Source organism: Kryptolebias marmoratus, linkage group LG11 (genome assembly GCF_001649575.2).
Source record: "Kryptolebias marmoratus isolate JLee-2015 linkage group LG11, ASM164957v2, whole genome shotgun sequence".
Taxonomy (NCBI): Eukaryota; Metazoa; Chordata; class Actinopteri; order Cyprinodontiformes; family Rivulidae; genus Kryptolebias; species Kryptolebias marmoratus.
The window spans coordinates 23,712,929-23,732,943 of NC_051440.1; the positions used below are offsets into that span (position 1 = coordinate 23,712,929).

Genomic DNA, 20,015 nt, shown 5'->3' on the forward strand with positions numbered 1-20,015 from the left:
TCGATAGCAATTTTAATGTAAGAATTAAAATATTTCCTAATTAATTTCATTATTTTGGTTAGAATGTATATGTCTGAAATGGCGTCATACTGGAAGCTTCACAATGAACCCACTCCAGTTTTAAAACGTTTCCAGGTTTTAGGTGCGATTTAACTTCCGCTTTTTGACACATGGTTTATTACGCAATGTCCGTCAGCGTAATAAAAACCTGTTTTGACGTTTGCTGAACACAAGATGTCGCCACTTTTGTTACAATCTCTAGAAAAGTATAGACACATATTTTTCTGGTTTTGATTATTATTATTATTATTATTATTATTATTATTATTGGAGTGTAATCTGAACCACTATGGGAACAATTACATCAAACTACATCATGTGCTATTTAGCAGATTCAGTATTTACTATAAATATTTCATTTCATTTCATTTAAGAAGCTATACTGAATACAACAAAATGCAATTACAGGTAAATATCCTGCACTGAAAACTGCAATTTTATAAAAACACAAGTACTGCTGGCCTACAAATAGTCTACATTTTTAAACAGTAGTGATGAATAGTTTTATAAGCATATTTATATGCTATTTCTCTTTCTACTCATTTTCACTAACTGCTTTAGATATAAAGTTGCTATAAAATAAGAACTTTACACATTTAATGATATTTCAACTTTTTAAAATTTGAAGCTTTTTGTGTTTTTGAGTTGTGAACTAGCAAATATTGCTTTCCCCTTTAAAATTCTTCAATGGTTTTATTTTAAACGTTTTCTTTGCCGCCTCCAACTGTTTCAAAGCTGCAGCTAGACTCATTACTGTGGCAAAGAAAATGGCTAAACACACACCTACATGTTTGGTTTACTGCACTGGCTCATGGTTGGTTTCATAATAATAAAAATAAAACTTTCCTTCAGTATCTTAAATAGCTTTTTCTCTTAAATGCATCTCAGACTAATGTGGTATGTACCTTCCTGACCTCTGAGATATGCAGATAGGGTCCTGCTGACTCTTCCCAGGTTACAGTTTGAAACAAAGAGAGGTCAAGCCTTTTCCTTCAGGGCTCCAATTTCATGGTAAACTCTGCCTGTTGAAGTCTGACAGACATACATCCAAAAACCTCCTCATTGGGAAAACACGAGTCTTTCCTTTGCAAGCCTATAGAAAAGGTTCACATTGGCTGCATAGTTCAGTGTTTAGGTTTTTTGATTGCTGGAGATAGGAACTAACTCCCTGTGACCTGGAAAGGTATAGAAAATGGATGGATGGATGGATGGATGGATGGATGGATTGGGTCTACACAACAAAATGTTTCATGTTTTCTTGTTTTGTTTTAACATGCAAAAATGCAAATAACTGACAACAGTTTATTATAGATGTTTTGTTTCATAATGTCACAAACAACATGTTTCTTTAATACGCATTTCTTTATTATTTATGTGGGCAAAATTTATTATGTAAGAAACGAAGCAGGAATGATTCTTCATTGTAAAACTTGCAGACCCCCAGGGGTACACAGTGTGCCTGGTATTTTTTGGGGGGGAGTAGTTTGGGTCTTCAAGTCAAAATAAATAAAACTTTATGGATTAAAAAAAAGAATCAAATAAGTGCATGGAGTAGGTTTTATATAAAGCTGCAGGCTTTTTTGCTTGAAAACCAGCCTCTGATCCAACTTAATCCATCAACGTAGGATTGTCTCCCACAATCGACGACAAACTTGACCCATGATACCGAAGAGCTCTATTTTTCAGAAATGTAAATAAAGGCCATCTGCTTCGATATGTAAACAGCAGGCTGGCTCCACCTATCAGGGCGTGCCTTACATCTTGACCCGCCCTCTTTACGTCCTACCTCTGCTCCTATTGGCTAAGACTGCGGGCCTGCTCGCGTTCCTGCTTTTTCTGTTGCCTCCCATCGGACGCTGGGACCGCCTACGGGATCGAGGACAAAAACAATCGGCATCCTCTCTGCCAGAGCAACACAAACACGAGGATCCACACCAAATTCAGATATTTAACATCGCCCCTTTCTCCACACGAACGGCAGCAGAGAGAGAAATGGTCTCTCCGGTGACGGTGGTAAGTGTCCGCGTCAAACCGGCGCTTGAGACAAACGGGAACGAGTATCGCCAGTTTAGCTAGTTACAGGTTGACTACAGTTCCGAAGATTTCCTCGATGTTTATTATCAACCCATGCCAGTTGTTAGCGACTGCCTCGAGTCACCAAGTCAGTCTTTATTTTCGTTATTATTCAAAGCTTGTCATACTTTGTCTCGGAAGGAGACCGGCGCGCATGCTCACTGACAGGTTGTCTAATTGCTGGTAAATAAGAATGCAGCACGTTAAAAAAAAGGCTGAACTCGGTGCTCCCGGACATCCCGGTTGCATTGCTTTAAAATTTAATTTTGCTTTTGTATGCGCTTCACACGCAACACGGGAACTTTTCGTGTTCCGTGCAGCTGCCTGGGACTGTCTGCTTATCTTCGCCCCCGGTTCCTTTCTCGGTTCTCCTCGAACACAGAGACGTTTCCACGTAATTCAGAAAGGAACCACTGACCAGAAAAGAAAAAAAGAAAAGAAAGAAAGAAAATGTATCATGTGACCCCCCCTCCCCCCTTTCTCTTCTCTACCCTCTAACTACGCATGCGCCGAGCAGGTTCTGGTTTTCCTTCCATCTGCAAAGCTTTATATAGATTATTGTTTGTTCTGTGCATTAGCTTTATTAATCATCAGCACACTCATTTCGGTGTCAGCCATCAGAGCTGCATGAATAATTGAATCGATCAGAGACTCATCTTACTTTATAAAAGCTGTTGTGAAAATGCTCTCCATTTGTTTGGGGGGCGCTTGAGGGATGGTGGAGTGTGGTAAATTGTGATCTGAGAGGAGCCTGTGTGGAAGAATGCTGCCATACAGACGGGTTGCCTCAGTGATGATGCTGGGCAGGTCCAGGGTTTGTCCATGTACTCTATAATCAGGACATCAAGGCTGCAGGGAGGAAGGCATGTAAAGGTCACGTTAAGACTTTCAACGGAATTATTTCACTTCAAAAAAGAAAGAAAGAAAAAAAATGGTGCAAGAGTGTGTTTGTGTGTCTGTCAGTTTACAAAACAGACAAACTTTAACGAAACTTGCAGAAAGTAATCTTTGAATGTACATCTACAACTGATTACCTGTCGGAGCCAGCTTGATTCAAGATGGCCGCCACAGCCAACTGACTTTAGAGAACACGAAAATGGCTATAACTCAGCTGATCTTACAGATATTGCGCTGAAAGTTTATGTGGTTGTAGCTGAGAGTCAATCACAACACATACTCCAAGTGCTACTCGTTACGTGACATCTTAACCTTTGCATTAACTGTCAGAGTCAACCCTGTTTGTCTGTTAGCAAAATATCTTATCAATTACTGAATGGATTTTAATACAACTTTTAGAATGTAATCATTGGATATACATCTACAACTAATTAACTTTTAGAGGCAGGTAAATTCAAGATGACCACCACAGCTAATCTATATTAACCAACCAAAAAATGGCTATAACTCAGTCAGTTTTACAGATGTTGAGCTAAAATCTGATGTGGTAGTAGCTGAGAGTCATTCATAACACTCTGAAAAGGACATGTTGTATAAGTTCACACTATTTTCAAGTTTTGAACAAAACAGCTATGACTCCATCATTTCTCTACTTAAAATTATCTTAGTTTATCTCAGCGGGCGATATGCATTTCTTCAGGAAACGCTGGACCCTTACTTGTGAGGCGTTATTATTACCCTTCTAAATGCTGTAACTTGTCTAATTTTCATGCACAGGGTCCTTTAAAATAACTGGCCGTGTTTTTATTTCTGACTCAAAAGTAGGTTTTGATCAACACAGCCACACTTGGCACCATCTGTTGAGCCAACTGTTCTGTTCATGAGGGACTTTATTCATTTCTGTCTTTTGCAGATTATGGAAACTCAAGGCCAGGATTGGTAAACTCTGAGACCGGTAGGCAGAATATTTAGCTGAAAGATGCTTGCTGTGGCACAGACTTACAGCCAGGCCTACCTTTTTTTTTGACTATATTAATAAAACCATCAACTGTCACCTGTCCTGGAACATTTAATAACTTTATTATCTATTTGGTTTACTTTAGTGTTCCCTCAGGTGGCCTTTGAGTGACAAACTTGACCAAATATTGTGCTGCTTTCATCTGTATGACCGCAGATGACCTAAAGTTGTTCCTGTATTAATGCAGCTGGAAGATGAAACTAAAAGCGTCTTTGTGGTGGTACATGAAACTGCTGTTGTCATATGACCAACATGGTAGCTCTGCCTGTCTGGACCCTGCTTGTGTTACGGTTTCCCTCCACCAGGTTGGGTATATAAGCCTTTACAGGTCTTTAAATATTTCTGTGTATCATGTTGCAGACCCACGGTGGTTGAATAGATGTCACCCTAGCTGGATGTTATTTGGTGCTTCTAAGTTTGACCACTTTGAAGGATATATAAAGGATATATTAGCAACATATTTAAGTATTTTTAAATATTAGAATCTTCTTTTTTACTTCTTGATTAATTTGTAGCTCCATATGGCTTAAGAAGCACTAAATGTGCTTGAAAATGTTTTTTTTTAAACATTCTTTGGACTTTGAATATCAGGCACTTTTAGGAAATGAAGTCATTCCATCTTGTTGTTCACTTCAACAGAATAGCTCATTGCTTTCCTGTACCCATGCAGTCAATGATTAACTTTATTATGGTTTAACTGGCGTTCACAGCGAGGAAGCTGAGTGTGACGAAGAACATTTGCAAACAACCTTTATTTGTCGTGTTGTTAATCAGGCAGCTAAATGATAACATAATTATTCGTTTTTTCTGCCTCTCAAATAACGTCATACTGGATGTTCTCTTTCTTTAGTCTGAGGACAGTGGACTGTCACTGAGGTCCTATTGAGACGCTGCTACTCACTACAGCCTGTCCCATTCTCTGAGTTGGAGAATGAAGCCGACCCCGATTAAAGTAAAACACCACAAAAGAGCAGATCAGGATTTAGGCCTTAGTTACTTTTTCCTGACAGAGCAATTATCTGCAATCTTGTTTTAATTTATTTTCTCCTAACGACAAATGGGAACCATTGCAACGTTCGTGGTTATTGATGTAACAGTGATAACAGTAATACTCAAACACAGATGTTATTATTTTCCCTAGCATGGACCACGCCACGTCTAAGTGAGTTTACATGTTTATGAAAGTTAGGGAAGTGAGGATGAGAGATTGAGTTGATAAGAAGGTCGAGTCTCATCTTGGGAGTCTCGTGGTTGGTGGCAAGGAAGGAAACTGTCTCATTGGGCAAACGTGTGGGCCAGCTCATGGACCCCCCCCCCCTCCCCCCCCCACAGATGATTAAATGAATGTTGGTAGGTATGAAGGATGAAAGATTTGAAGGTGGATTGGACCACATAGACATTTATCTAATAGAATCAGACAAGCCATTGGCCATCAGATTTTAGGCAGAATATTTTCTCTGAATACTATCAAGTGAACAACACACCATGTCGGAGCGCTGATGAACTTGAAGTCATCCTGGAATCACAACAGTGCAACGTAAATTTGTTGCGACTTCTTGTCTCCTGTAGTTGTGCAGCAGCCAGTTGTATGATAAACATAGTGGTGATAATGACCAGTGTCAGACTGTTGACAGTGTTTTCTCATCTGCTTGGCACCAACTGGGCCATGACATGATGGACAGACTCAGCATGAACTCATTTGCACAATAGGACAAAGTGCATCAGTTCCCAATTATGAATGTAGCTTCAGTTAAGCCTAAGTTAAAAAATTCTCTTATGCAAGGCGTAATCTGATAGGAGTTTATATGAAAACCCAATCAGAATTCTCAGTTCTTTTCTCCATGAAAGTCATATCAAATGTACATTTTTAAAGATTTTTGGTACTTTGCTGAAACTGGTTAGAACAAAATGGAAAAACTCATTTTTATTTTTGCAATTAATTTGTTGAGTAAATGAGAAAACATAGTCTTGTTAGAATTTGTTGAAACTTTTACAAGTGTTGACTAAATACACAGAAGATACATTTGGGATTATGTTTTTTTTTAATTTTAGACATTTACCAAACTTACACTGGATGTTCTCAGTTCAAATTTCAATTCAGTTCAGTTTTAAATCACAACAGAAGTCAACTCAGATCATAAATCCAATTCAGATACAGATCTGAATCCAATTAAAGTCAATTCGTTCCTATTATAATAAAATACATTCACATACAGTTCATTTTAAAATGCCAGCTTGTGAAGTTATCTGTCTAAGGAAGCCAGCAGATCGCATTGAATCTTCACTTTGTCTTAATCCCTCATCCTGAGCAGCACAGAGGTGACAGTGGAAAGGAAAAACTTCCTCTTAACAGGAAGAAACCTCCAGCAGAACCAGGCTCAGGATCAGCGGCCATCTGCCTTTAACGGCTGGGGTTTGAGGGGACAGGAAAGAGACATCCAAACTCTGACAGCAGCATTTTGGATCAACTGGAGAATTTTTAGTGAGTTTTTAGGACATCCAGATAATAAAGAATTACAATGGTCCAACTTAGAAGTGATAAATGTGATACATGTAATCCTCCATCTTCTGAGGGATTGTAAAAACACACAAAATAACAAAGTGTCCTGACTTCATTCAGTCCATATTCATTTGGAGCAGTAGAGTCAGTACCTAAGTGTCAGAATTTCCTGTTGGTTGTTGCTGCATCTCAGCTACACCAGAGGAAGCTCAGATATTGTACTCCATGGTGTGCTGTAACTTGGTATGCTTTTTTTTTGAGTGGTTATGCAATCAACCAAGAGTAACCTCTTCTTTTTCTTGTGTTCTCTTCCTCACCCCTCCTTTATCTCCTGTTCTTCCACTCCTAAATCCAACTGTCATCCAGATTTACCCACAGCAAAATGCGGAGAAGAATGCAGAGTTTTTAAATCTAGTCTCTCCCTACATCTTCCTGCACGTTCCTCCGTCTTTGTGGTCTGTTGCGATGGGATTTTTGTTTAACTTTTGTCCCTTTCACCTCTCCTCCAGTTATCTAAACTCCAGTGAACCCTCACTCAGTTCCTCTTCCTCCTAATTTAATCTTTTTCCCGTCTGTTGTTCTCAAAGACCTTCTGTCAGAACCTTTGTTACGTTGTGATTCCTTAGGTGTTTTTGCGACCCAGCCTACGGAGCCTCATCTATTTTTACAGAAATAAATCTGTCTGGTAACACTGTAGGAAATGAAAACTTGAGCCTGAATAAGCTACCCACTTCTCAATACCATCAGTGACTACGTAGAAGGGGAAAGAAAGAACAACACTCTGCAAATGGGTCAAAAAACAGAAGAAACAAAAGGTTACTAAGAATCAAAGCAACAGTGCTAGTTTGTTTTTAGTATTTCCTCTTCTACTTTGTACTTCTACAACCTTGTATTTCAGCCGTAAGACACGTGGTTGTCTGGTGCTGATGCACTGATAATCACACAAACCAAGTTAGTTTTATGTTCAAAATGTGAAATTCTGTTCTTCACCCACACACAGAGATGTCTGTAATTTATTTCCTGCGCTCAGCCTTCAGATAAAATGCCTTCTAATTGGTAGAGAGAGGCAGCAACAATAGCTTCTATGACTCAGCAGATTATGTAAATGTTAAATCTGTTTCCAGGTCAAGAGTGAAGGCCCTAAACTGGTGCCATTCTTCAAGTCAACCTGTGTCTATTTCGTCCTGTGGCTGCCCACCTCAAGCCCGTCCTGGTTCAGCGCCCTCATCAAATGTCTGCCCATCTTCTGCTTGTGGGTCTTTCTGCTGGCTCATGGATACAGTTTCCTTTGTGCTCACTCCAGCGCCCGCAAGATTCTGGCTGGTCTCATCTTTTCAGCACTGGGTGATGCCTTTCTTATCTGGCAGGAGCAGGGTTACTTTGTCCACGGTGAGGAGAAATAACACAAATTGTCTTTGTAACTGTTGTATCATTTGACTGTTTTTTTGAAATAGGACATCAGATGACCTCATAAAATTAACCAAGAATGAAAAAAATTATGAGAACAACAAAAGATCTTTACCTTTAGTCCTGACCTGTCACATTTAATACAATAAATATTATGTTTTCCTTTAAAATGATGCATTACATCACTGAGTTGTGCACATTGTTAATACTTACTATGTTATTCAGTACTAAACTGTCATAACCAATCCGAAAATAGTGCAACCAACAAAAAATATTGCAAATGTTTGAGCATCTTGATTCAGCATTTTTGTCGCTGCAAATTGGTAAGAGGTGGATTAACCAATCTCTAAAGGGGTTGGAGTCAACAATTAAACTTTTTTGTTTACACTTTTAAAATCAAATATATCCACAAAGAAGCAAAAGGTCAAGGACAACAGGGAAAAAAGGCAGTTCAGCTGGTTTGCTTTGTTTTTATCAAGATGATCAAGATCTTAACTTGGCAGGGCAAGTCAGAAGAACTGCCTGCTAGGTTTGCAAGAAGACAAATCAGAACCTGTTAACTGGAAACGATCTCATGCAAAAATCAACAATGCAGAAAGGATGTTTACATTCTTACTGTATGTGAATTCATCAGAAGGAGAGCCTTCCAAGAAGCCTTTTAAGAATAAAGATCTTAAAAGTCACACATTTTGAAAACAAGTATGGACCTTTTTAACCAAATGAACCAAAAGTTGTATGTTTAAATGGGTTAAACCAAAGACTAGTAAATTTGGACCTAATGTGTTTTATTGTAAATACAAAGTCGACTTTTTGAGTCATTGCTTTGACATTTAAATATTTAAACCATAATGTCTTACAGGCCTTCTGATGTTCGCCATCACCCACATCCTTTATTCATCTGCCTTTGGGATGAAGCCAGTCAATGTGCATGCTGGTCTTGGGCTCACTGCTGTATCGTCCCTGTGTTATCTCATGCTGTACCCCTACCTGTGTGTCCCCTTCACCTACCTGGTGGCCGTCTACGTTGCTCTGATCGGCTTCATGGGCTGGAGAGCTGTCGCAGGCTTGCAGCTGGCTAACGACCTCTGGACCTGGACCAAGTTGTCTGCCTGCCTGGGTGCGGTGCTCTTCATAGTCTCAGACCTCACCATCGCAGTCAACAAGTTCTGCTTCCCCGTGCCCTACTCTCGAGCCATCATCATGGCCACCTACTACGCTGCCCAGATGCTCATAGCTCTTTCGGTCGTCGAGTGTCAAGACGTGGAGATTTCCAGAAAGAGAACATGAAGGGAGGGTGAGACGGTGGCTCCAGCTCCGGCCCTGAGTGATCATGGACACATCTCACTGCCAGATCCCCAACCACCAGCCTTCATCTTAGTGTGGCACTCTCCACACTGTTACCATGCCGACTGATCCACTACATGACTATCATCCAGCTGTTCCACCAGTATAGTCTCTTTTAAAGAAGATGCGGTAGTATTATCTTCAGCTATTCCCTGATCCTCCAAACATAGAAAAGGTTGTCTGTCAACCCCAGTTACCATGGAGACAAGAGTAGAAATATTACCCTATTCTATAGAGAGTATTACATTTCTTGTAACTGTTTGGATTTATAGGGAGCTAGTGGTTGGGCACCTTCAAGGAGTGTGTATGGTACAGCGACAGTGTGCACATGTGTGTGTTAGTGTGTGTGTGCGTTAACATGATTGGTTATCACTCGCTTTCCACACAGTCCTTTCACACACAGTCCCCACACAGACTCCCACAGTTTTCTACTTTAAGTGGTCCAAAAACCCTTCTATACAATTTCTTTTTGTTTGTTTGTTTCTGCAAGCAGACTTGTTCAAAAGGGATTTTTTTTTCCCCCATCCGTTGCTCTTGTTTGTTTTTTTTGTTTTTTTTTACTCTGTTGCTCTGTGTCCTCCTGCATTAAGGGTGCTAATCTTCGAGTTGGGATCAGATATACAGCTATTTTATTATCTTCAGTCCCTTCCATTTCACTCTTAACAACCACACTGCCTTTGCTTACTGTTAGTGCTCCCACCCAGTTACTCTTGTTGAAAAGAATGCTTCAATTCTATTAGGATGTCCTTGAATAACCAGATGAATGGAGGACAAATGACTGAGACAAAAAGTAAGAGGTAGAAAGGCAGAGAGGAAAGTTGTGCGGTTTAAATAAAACCTGTGTTGTAGTTTTAATTATTGCATCTTAAGAGAGCTTATTGTTGCTGTATTTGTGTTAGGGTACCTGCATCACCTTTAAGTGTGAGGTTTTCTAGAAATTTGTTTTGCCTGCCAGCAGGTTTTTTTTTTTTTCAGAACGTGTGCAAACGCACTCGACACGCACATCTCCTGCTGCTTTAGTTATTGGGAAAAGTTCACAGGGCTCTTATTGTTGGACTCGATTAGCTGACCCATGCTGTTAATGACCTTGTTATGAAAACTGAAAAGAAAGGGCTTTGTTATTGCCTGGAGTCATTTTGTTTATCAGCTCTATGTGTGTGTGTCGGTCTGGGCCTCAGAAGTTACTCACTCACTCATAATGCCACACACACACACAAATTTATACAATGCAACAACGGGACAAGGCTGGCTGAAATGAGAAAAAAGAGGAGAAGAGAAGTGGCTGGTCATGTGAGGGAACAGTTATCCCATTATTCCCAGTAATTCCTTCTCACTGGACACTTCATCTGCTTTAATCCTGTAAAATCCTCCACAGTTAATCCTCAGCAAGTCCCCTCATAGTTTCTTCTTCATCTCTTGCATAATTTCTCTTCATTCTGATCTTTCAGAGGTCCTGTCTTACTGAAGTCTTACTGAAGACAGGACCTGTGCTGTAACATTTCACAATTAGGCACGTTTTTGGAGTGAGTGTGTGTGTGTTGCCTATGTCGTAACTACTGAATGAAAGTTTGTGTGTGTGTGAGTGTGTGTGTCCTTGTGACCAGTCAGAACAAACTCCAGGCCATGAATACTGTGAACCATCATAGTTGATATCATACAGACACACTGCTGGACATTTTATTCTAGTCTTACAATCATACTTCAACTTTGTTGAATAATGCACATAAATTGTGAGTTGAAGTTAGTGTTGCCTGAACCAATCCAGAAAAATTGGATTTGTTGGCTTTACCATTTGCATAGCTGGACATTATTACTTTAAATATTTTCACATATATTTTAGTAGTATATTTACTAACAGTTTATATGTAAAGGAAATAAAATACACTTTAACAGAGATGTATACTAGAAACTTAAACTATTAATTACTGCCAAAAAGGCAATAAAGCAGATGAATATCATCACATTTGAACTCCCCAATCCTCCCAGTTTATTTCATGGATTCCCTTGAAAGAAAAATCACGTGAAAACTTCAGTTATTATTATGGGAATTTGTTAAATCCCAGCTTTTAACTTATTTTTTGTTGTGGAAAACTCTTTGACTGGCCTTAGTTTTGCAAAATAAAGTGTAATTCTGACTGCACTGATGAGCTAATGGTTGGCAGGGGGCCAAGACCAAAGTGGGTTGCATTGGTTTCAAAAGAACTCAGATCTAAACAGTTTCATTGCAGTTACTGTAAATGCCATTTTATTAACCTTTACAATACAGTTTGTTTTACATTACATTTTTCTTTTTGTTGTTGTTGTTTTCGACAGAAATAATATAATATAAGGTGGCCCATTCTGCACCGGAAATGCTACAACTAGCTGTTGGTACCACTATTTAACTTGAAAATAAATACAGAATTCCATGTAAATAAAGGTCAATAAAATAGCTCTTGCATAAACTACTTTAAAATGTTTGCAAACCTCTTTGGTCCTCTGTTAGCAGGACAATCCAGAACTATTCTTATTTTTTTTTAAGCTGAGGCCATTCAAAAAGCTATCTGCAACAGATGAGGCAGAAAGTGCTCATAATATTTCCATAGAACCCCACTTCAAAGCTTTTCAAGCATCGCTTTAACATTTAGGAATAAAAAGTAAAGTTTTTTTACTGCTATTTTTAAGCCACAGTGATATTTTTGCACTTTTTTATGCACTAGTAAATAAATTCTGCGCTGTTCAAAATGTCGATGCAAGAAAGTTAAATGTATAAAGATAATATCTGAGTAGAAAATAAAAGACCCATACAACTTGGGGAGTGTTCACATGAGAAATCTACTTCGCAAAAACTGGGAGGATTTAGTTTGTCTGGATGGAATGACCCGTATGAATAGTGTTTGTATAATAAATCAACATGGAAAATTATTGTTCCTTCTTCTGGGTCAATGACCCTTAGAGCTGCCCATAACTCTGAAAACACACACACATCAGAAATTGTTTATGTGTCACATGAGCTTGGTGACAGATCTGCAGGCAGACTTTGGTGTTGACACTTTTCAAAGTTTTTCCAGACATCAGCAGGATCGCTTTGCTTTGATCAAGAGAGACACTTAGTCCGAGTTCCTCCTTTTGGCCTGTCAGTGTGTTTAGCAGCACAGTTTATTCTGCTTTGTCAGTCAGAAGTCTTTCATTACTCTGAGTACATGTTTTAATTTGTCCTCCCTGCATTATAAAACCCTGTCCTGGAGTTCTCTCCCACTTCTCATCACATCCACCTCCCCGCAGAGCTCGGGCTATCAACAATTAATGCAGATATTTGTGCTGAATTGTAAATGTTTGAGCATCTTGAAGAAGCAGCTCAAGAAAATGGACTTTAGTTTGCAAGTAAAACCATGAGGCAATATTCAAGCAGTGTTACCTATTCTTCATCTGTGGACATTTAATAAAAGCTCTACTTTCCTTAAACTGTACCAGAAAAACAGCCTTCAGATATTTACTGCTTCAGTTTCAGTGACTCCACACTGGAGATAAGCTTTACTTCGAAATATTTGTCGCCTGCCGCCAAAAGTGAAAGCGATAATGTTTTTGCCCGAATTTGTGTGAATGTAGTGTTAGCAAAATATGTCATGAACTACTAAAGGGATTTTAATGAAACTTTCAGAAAGGAATGATTGGATGTACATCGACAACAGACTAACCTTTGGAGTCAATTTAAGATGGCCGTCACAGCTAATCTACAAAAGGTGACACAAAAGTGACTGAGTCAATTTTACAAATATTGCATTAACCCTATTTGTCTGTTAGCAGACAGATTGTAGTGAACCTCTCAGAAATGAATCACTGGATGTACATCAGCTACCCGTTAAATGTTGGAGTCAACCCAGTTTAAGATGGCTGCCACAGCTAATCGGCTTTAACCAGCACAAAAATGCCTTTAACTCAGCCAATTTTATAGATATTGAGCTAAAATTTGATTTGTTAGTAACTGAAACTTCTCCCTAAAATATAGCAAGTGCGAACAAATCACGAGATCTCCCAGTATTGCAGATATTGAGATTGTGCTATAACTTCATCCCCTCTCATCAAAAGATTATTTCAGTTTAAAACTGTCAGGAAAGGCGACGTGCGATCTTTTATTATCTGACCAGAAAATGTAAGCTTGCCTTTGAAGAAAACACATTGAACCAACAAGTTGTCAGTTTTTAGGTTTAGTTAGAAATGTATTTTTTATTTATTTATTTATTTATTTTTTGTTCTTCTACTCTAAACTTCACTTTTAAATTATTTGGGAAGAAGTAACCAAAGCTTTCAGCACAGGAGTGGAGTGTTTTATGTTTCAAACAATCGTTTGTGAAAGACGCCCCCTCCCCAATACACACACACACACACACACACACACACACACACACACACCTCTTTTTTTCCCCCCTTTCTGGTGCAATATTTCCTTTCCGTTCCTGTTGAGTTAAATTACAGCTGGAATTAGATGAGCAGGTGAAATATGACACACACAGGCGAGGACTTTCTTTCCATCCAGCAGCCCCCCCCCTGCAGGTGGTAGACCAGCAGGCGCATCACTTTACCTCAGCCTGTCAACAGTCCTGTTGTTCTCAGCTTTGTGTAAGCAGACAAAAGGGACATGAGAGGGCTTTGGGTGGCCTGTACGGTCCAGCTTCCACAGCTCGGAACAAGCTGGAACCAGAAGCTGGAACAGCAGAAAGGACCTGTGGTTTGACTTGGTCCTCTGATTAAGTTGGCACCTTTCTTTTTTATAAAAAAAAAGCCTCTTATTTGGTGTTTTCTTGTAATCTTTGATTTGGAACCTTTGCTGTTAATGCTCTGTGCTCATGATCATCATTCAACACATAGAGCTGTAAAGTTTGTTTATCTTTACTCATGCATGACGGATAGCTTAACCACTGTTCAACCGGGTGTTTTATTATTATTGCAAGTGACAGTCCTCCAGCATCAGTATGAGTTCATGGGAAGTATGAAAAATACCATTTTCTCTTTGTATTTCACCTCATCCCACTGTTTGCTGCAGGGAAAGGCCAGTCAGTCTCTCTTGAAAACTTGTGCTTAAAAAAGGCTAATTTTGTCCTGTATTCTCTGATGTATAGGCTACCTTTTCCTCTTTTTTATTGGCGAGAAAACAAAGGTTTAAAAGTGACAAATCAATGTTTTGCTAAAAAAAAATATTTTTTTGAAGTGTTATCAACCTTGATGTATACACCTTTCTTAAAAGTATTAATATTTAATTTCCATTGAATTAAAATCCCAAATTCCTTGCTTTCATTTGTGGTTAAAGTGAAGTTTATCTCCCATAAAAATGTTTTTTTTTTTGCTGTTGAACGCCCATGACAATGCATCATTTGACTTGCTCTATGAGAAAATGTTTTTGATATCTTGTTGTCCTTGATTTTCACTTTGTGATTTATTTCTTTCATGACTGTGGGGACGACATGATGTTCATTTTTGCTGTAGTGGAACTGCTATGAATGTGAATATCTATTGGAGAAATAAATGCAATTACAATGCAACTTCAACATAATGTCTTTTGGCCTTTGTTGTTTTCAAAAATCAATACTGCATTTAAAATGTCAGCTGATATTTATAACTCTTTGGTGTTTTGACTTTCAACTGAATCTGCTGGTTCTCAGCTGCTGAAGTGCCGTTGTGGCAGAAAGTGCTGGAGGACAACAAAGAGCTCTGTTCTAGTAACTACTGTGCTCTGTTGTTTCGTTCAGGTGGAAATTTTGCTTTCAGCAGCCTTTAACCCTTAAAACGAAACTCCATTTCTTATTTTTTTTTCAGTCTACCTTTTCAGTGTTCTGCCTACTTTTCTATGTCCAGGCAAAGAACTTCAGTCTCCTACAAACACTTATTTGGAATTGTAATAAGTGTAATAAAATAACATCATAAAATCACACTATAAACATGACAGCTCTGCAGTAGTCTCACTTCTCTACATTAACAAATAACATAAAGGTTCTTATGTCTGTAACTTGTTGTAGAACTGAAATCCACAGACATTGAGATTCCTGTGCGCCTCAGCCTGTGCTTTCTGTGATTATTCAGGGATTTACTTCAAGCTACTTCCACTTTTATTGTGCCTTTTTGCAACACTGAAGAGGCGGAAGGTACCAGTGACAGCAATTGACTTGAACTAGGCAACCGGACTGCCAGTCCCCGGCGGGTCCAAAGAAATGGAGTTGCTGGAGCCAGGACGAATGACGTCAGGGTGGAGGGGATCGTAACCTCTTTCTGTCAGTTTGGCAGCTCCTTATGGACCACACTCACTGTCAAGCAGCGGCAGGCCACTCAGAGGCAATACCTTTTAAAGAGCCTGTCACACAACTTTAACTCAAGGAAAGCCAGCACACACTGCACTTAGAAAGATTTTTATTCTGTTTCTCATCACTAGATTAAACATTAATCACATTTGTCATGTTTCAAAAAGACTTAGGGGCTCTTAAAATTAATTAGATACTGTATGCATCACTTTACGTGCTTACAGTCACAACACAGCAGGAAAAGCATCTTTAAAAACGTCAGCAAAGCCCATGATTCTTTAAAGGACTGTACACTTGATGTGAAAAGCTGATCACCTGACCTCCATCAAGGACGTGGATCACTTACTGAAAGCAGACATTAAAAAATCCATAAAATAACAAAACTAGAAGTGAAAATAAGTGCAAAGTGGTCTTTGCGAGACATCAGGACTGCTGTGTATGAAGTCATCTACAACAAAAAACAAAAAAGAGAAAGATTTAACGTTGAACCTTCACCACAGCTGCTGCTTGCTTGTGACTTGGTTCCAGTTGGGAATACTGTATTTGCATTAAGTTTTGGAGAAGACTCTTTTCTGTTGTATTATATGTGGCCTGGTGGAACAAATCATACTAAGCAACAACAACAAAAAGGAAAACAATCCTTCTGATTTTTGTTTGTTTAATGCACTGGTCACTTAAAATGAAATAACACTGATAACACTCAGCTTCTTAATGAGAAAGTATTTTCTGAAAGCACTTAAGGTTCTGCTACTGGTGCAAAAGTCAGACACTGACCTCTAGTGTTTATCTATTGGCAGAACTAAAACAAAAAACTAAAATTGTGAAGCAAAGTGTGTCTGACTCACAACAAGCTGAAAGTTTTGTTTAAGGCAGCAGTATTTCAAGCATAAGAAAAATGACAAATTAAAGTGGATGTATCTTGGCAGCAATTAAAGCAAACTTCTTACAAAACTGTCTTTTCTTTTCCTGATTGGCCAGATTTATGTCTTAATTATTCTGAAAGTCAAGATGTATAAAAAGTTTGAATTAGCAAAGCAAAACATTCAGTCATCAATTTAGTTATTAGGAGACAGGCTAATGTCCAAATAAAAGTGAAAGTGAGGAGATAAATGCTGTGATTTATAAACAAATGATCTCATTCTTGACTGAAATGAAGCTGCTCAACAGTTCTTGGTGTCAAGGATGTGGAGTGGAGGACCTAAAACTGCAGATTCTTTCACAATTGTTTCAGTTTGTATTTTGTTACAAGTATTTTTCAGTGGTTGTCAAGTTTTATTATTATTTTCTCACTTCAAAGCCATCCTACTGTATTACAAACATAATTGTATTGAATTGTCTTGGTAAGATGATGAAACAGACAACAGACCACAGCCTTTGTTGCTCCAGAAACCTACACATATTGTAATGGTACTATCACAGATGTGCAAGTTATAAACATATATACTGACACAGTTGCTGAATGTTTAATGTGTTTATTACAAACCACAATGAACATCAAATTGTCCATCACAAGAGTACAGGACTGCTTTTTCTTTGTGCCTTAGTCTTTCAAGAACGAACCCAGAAAGATGTTAGTTCTTTTCATCTAGTCAAAAATAGTCATAGGTTATATAACCAGAGTGTAACACTTCACCATATCATATGCTTTTCTGACTCTGACGACTGTCAACCATAACACATCTAGAAAACGGGCAAAATGTGAGAAAATAACCCTAAAAGTGCATTTGCATTTTAATTTGTTTGTGACTTTTTAAAGGATCAACAGGGGACAGCCACCTGCTGAGCTCCAGTGTGGTGCTGTCAGCTGTCTGCTCCGTTGTTATTTCTTATCCTGCACAACCTTCACGCTGTCCTTAGACCAGATGATCTTGGGAGGTGGTTTGCCTTTGAAAAGAGATCCAAGTGCCAAGGTCTTATAGTCACAGGCTGAAGAAACCCCCAACAAGTCCTTGCTGTTTTCTTTTCATTTAAATTTAAATGTTTAAAAATTCAACCCTGATGATGATGCTGAAAAGGATTTTTGTTTTTCCTTTCAAGACAAGTCATGTTGAAGTCATCTTGAACCTGAGATAAACAATTCACTGTAAGCCCTTAAAGAGTTAATAAGGCTTTCACTCCAAACCACAAATGCCAAGCTTATTGTGGCATTTGAGGAAAGGTCAGGGGAAAGCTGAGGTCACTGGGACTCATCTGCTGCTCCACAGCATTGGTGTGTGTACCAAATATCATGGGAAAACTGAAGTTCATCCACATTTTATATTACCCCCCTCACTCCCATAAAAAAAAGAAAGAAAGAATAAAAAAAACTGTACAATTCTTCACCACATAAAAAACACTCAATATCTTTGAGTGTTATTTATACCGTTTGTTGTAACAATGCCACCATTAAAATAAATTAAACATATTATATAACAGTTTATTCACTAAGAAACGGACCAGATTGTCGTAGCCAAAAACTTGTTTCAGAGCATTTGATATGCTGATCAGATGCGTGTGGGATGTTCACATATAAATAAATAGGAAGTGGGATTGCGTAACCACAAACTGGATACTGGGTCTATGCTGACCTCCTTCCACTGCTGAACGCACCTACAAGCATCAGAACTGGAACATGGATCAAAGGAGGAAGGAAAGTATGATAAATCATTTCATATTTGACGTCATATTGGAGTGCTTCTGATGACAGCAGGATACAGTGTAAGAAAAAAAGACAACAATAATCTGCACAATCTTCACCTGGAAAAGCAAAGCTGATATCTGCTCAAACATTTTAGCCTACCAAGAAAGGCTCTTCATTGCAACAATATTTATTAAAACCATTACTCCCTGCCCATCTAAAAATAAATGGTTTTAGGACAAAGTGAACAGAGTATAGGGAGCTGAATTTGTACCCAGTTAAAAAAATAGAAAGAAAGAAAATCTGCAGTTAATTCTGTTGACTTCTCATAGTGACATGATGGGTAGATGCTATACATCTGGTTTTAATATTGCTGTTGACACATACACATATGTGTTTACACCACACATAGAAAAATGAGAAAATAATGACAGAAATAAATGACCAACCAGAGTCAAACTGGATGCATTGACCTAAAGATGTAGCCACCACTTGGAATATCACTTAAAGGCAATATCATTGTTTAAACATTACAACTTTTGTGGGCATTGCCTCTCCTGCATGCTAACATATACCATGAATACTATGAAAGAAAGAACATTGAATTTCATTTTTTTTTGGTTTGCAAATGTGATACTTCCTAAAACCCACATCTTGTACATTCAGTTCCTACTCATACAGAAGACCTTCACCATCAATTTACAGTAAAAACATAAATAACTATAATTTGCACAACCTCAATTAATGTAGGTCTGTTTCTAAAACCCCAGAGGACACATGTTCTTGTGAAGATATTTACTTGCCTTAACTTGTACCTTTGGGCAACCAAACATCTTGTTAGACAGAACTGAAATACATGAGCTTGTTGTGAGGAGGGATTCAGTTGGATTATTTTCAACTCAGCTCTAGGAGGCAGACATTATTCAAACGTGTGTCTTCGTTTGGCGGAGAAGGAAAATAATGTTGTTCAACGCTGCAAAGAAGGAACGAAGCTTCTAATCTCAGGGGGACTGAAAGTTAAAGCGGAAAAACAAGCTTCTCTAAAATGTTTATTTTGAGAAAATGAAAACCAGTTAAAAAACAGACATTAAAAGATGACAGTGGTAAAAACAGATGGCAGCCTGTGTTCTGTTGCTGATTTTCACTCTCTTGATTTTTAAAGTGTAGCTCAAACCATCTCATAATACCATTGTCATGTTCTTAGATTAGAATGACAAATTTGATTTAACCAACAAGTGAAACATTGGTTTTATCAGTTTACAAAAAAAGTTTTTATTAGAAAACAATAATAATCTTTCCACAGCCTGGTCATTTACTCCAATAATGTTTTTTTGTTTATTCATGATAAACTTGTAAACATTTACATTACCCAGCAAAAAAGAAGTCATACCATGGATTCCCTTGTGAAATTGCAGACTTTTTAAAATTTTAATGCTAGAGTGACATTTGTTAGCTACATCTTTGAGGAAAAAAAACTTATTTTAAAACTTCAACCCTTTCATGGATGAAGTGTGAAAAACTCAGTCAGGAGGTTTTTTTACTATGTGTTTTTATACTTCATTAAGTATGTAAAACAAGGTTTAAAACCTAACCCTAGCCCTGAGTCAAAAAGACCTAACCACTTCAACCCTGAGGAGACCCTAATCCTAGCCCTGGGCTAAAAGACGCTAACCCCTTCAACCCTGAGAAAACCCTAACCCTGGCCCTGAGCCAAAAGGCCCTAACCCCTTCAACCAGGCGGAAAACCTAACCCTAGCCCTGAGCCAAAAGGCCCTCACCCCTTCATCCAGGTGGAAACCCTAACCCTAGCCCTAAGCCAAAATGCCC

The 20,015-nt window shown here is 38.5% G+C and overlaps 1 protein-coding gene across 1 annotated transcript; it reads left to right on the forward strand.

Moving 5' to 3' along the window:
* The first annotated feature begins 1,908 nt into the window (after positions 1-1,908).
* Positions 1,909-14,824, forward strand: tmem86a (transmembrane protein 86A). The gene is made up of 3 exons (XM_017419097.3): positions 1,909-2,073; positions 7,673-7,937; positions 8,815-14,824. Exons 1-3 carry the CDS (start codon positions 2,053-2,055, stop codon positions 9,240-9,242), a joined length of 714 nt encoding a protein of 237 aa, XP_017274586.1. The 5' UTR covers positions 1,909-2,052; the 3' UTR covers positions 9,243-14,824.
* The last annotated feature ends 5,191 nt before the right edge of the window (positions 14,825-20,015 follow it).

What these genes read in the sequence shown, in the direction of transcription:
- tmem86a (XM_017419097.3), top strand. Translation starts at nt 2,053, where the DNA reads ATGGTCTCTCCGGTGACGGTG. An exon ending in TGGTCTCTCCGGTGACGGTG is followed by an intron (nt 2,074 to 7,672) that starts GTAAGTGTCCGC and finishes ATCTGTTTCCAG; the next exon opens with GTCAAGAGTGAAGGCCCTAA. An exon ending in GCAGGGTTACTTTGTCCACG is followed by an intron (nt 7,938 to 8,814) that starts GTGAGGAGAAAT and finishes AATGTCTTACAG; the next exon opens with GCCTTCTGATGTTCGCCATC.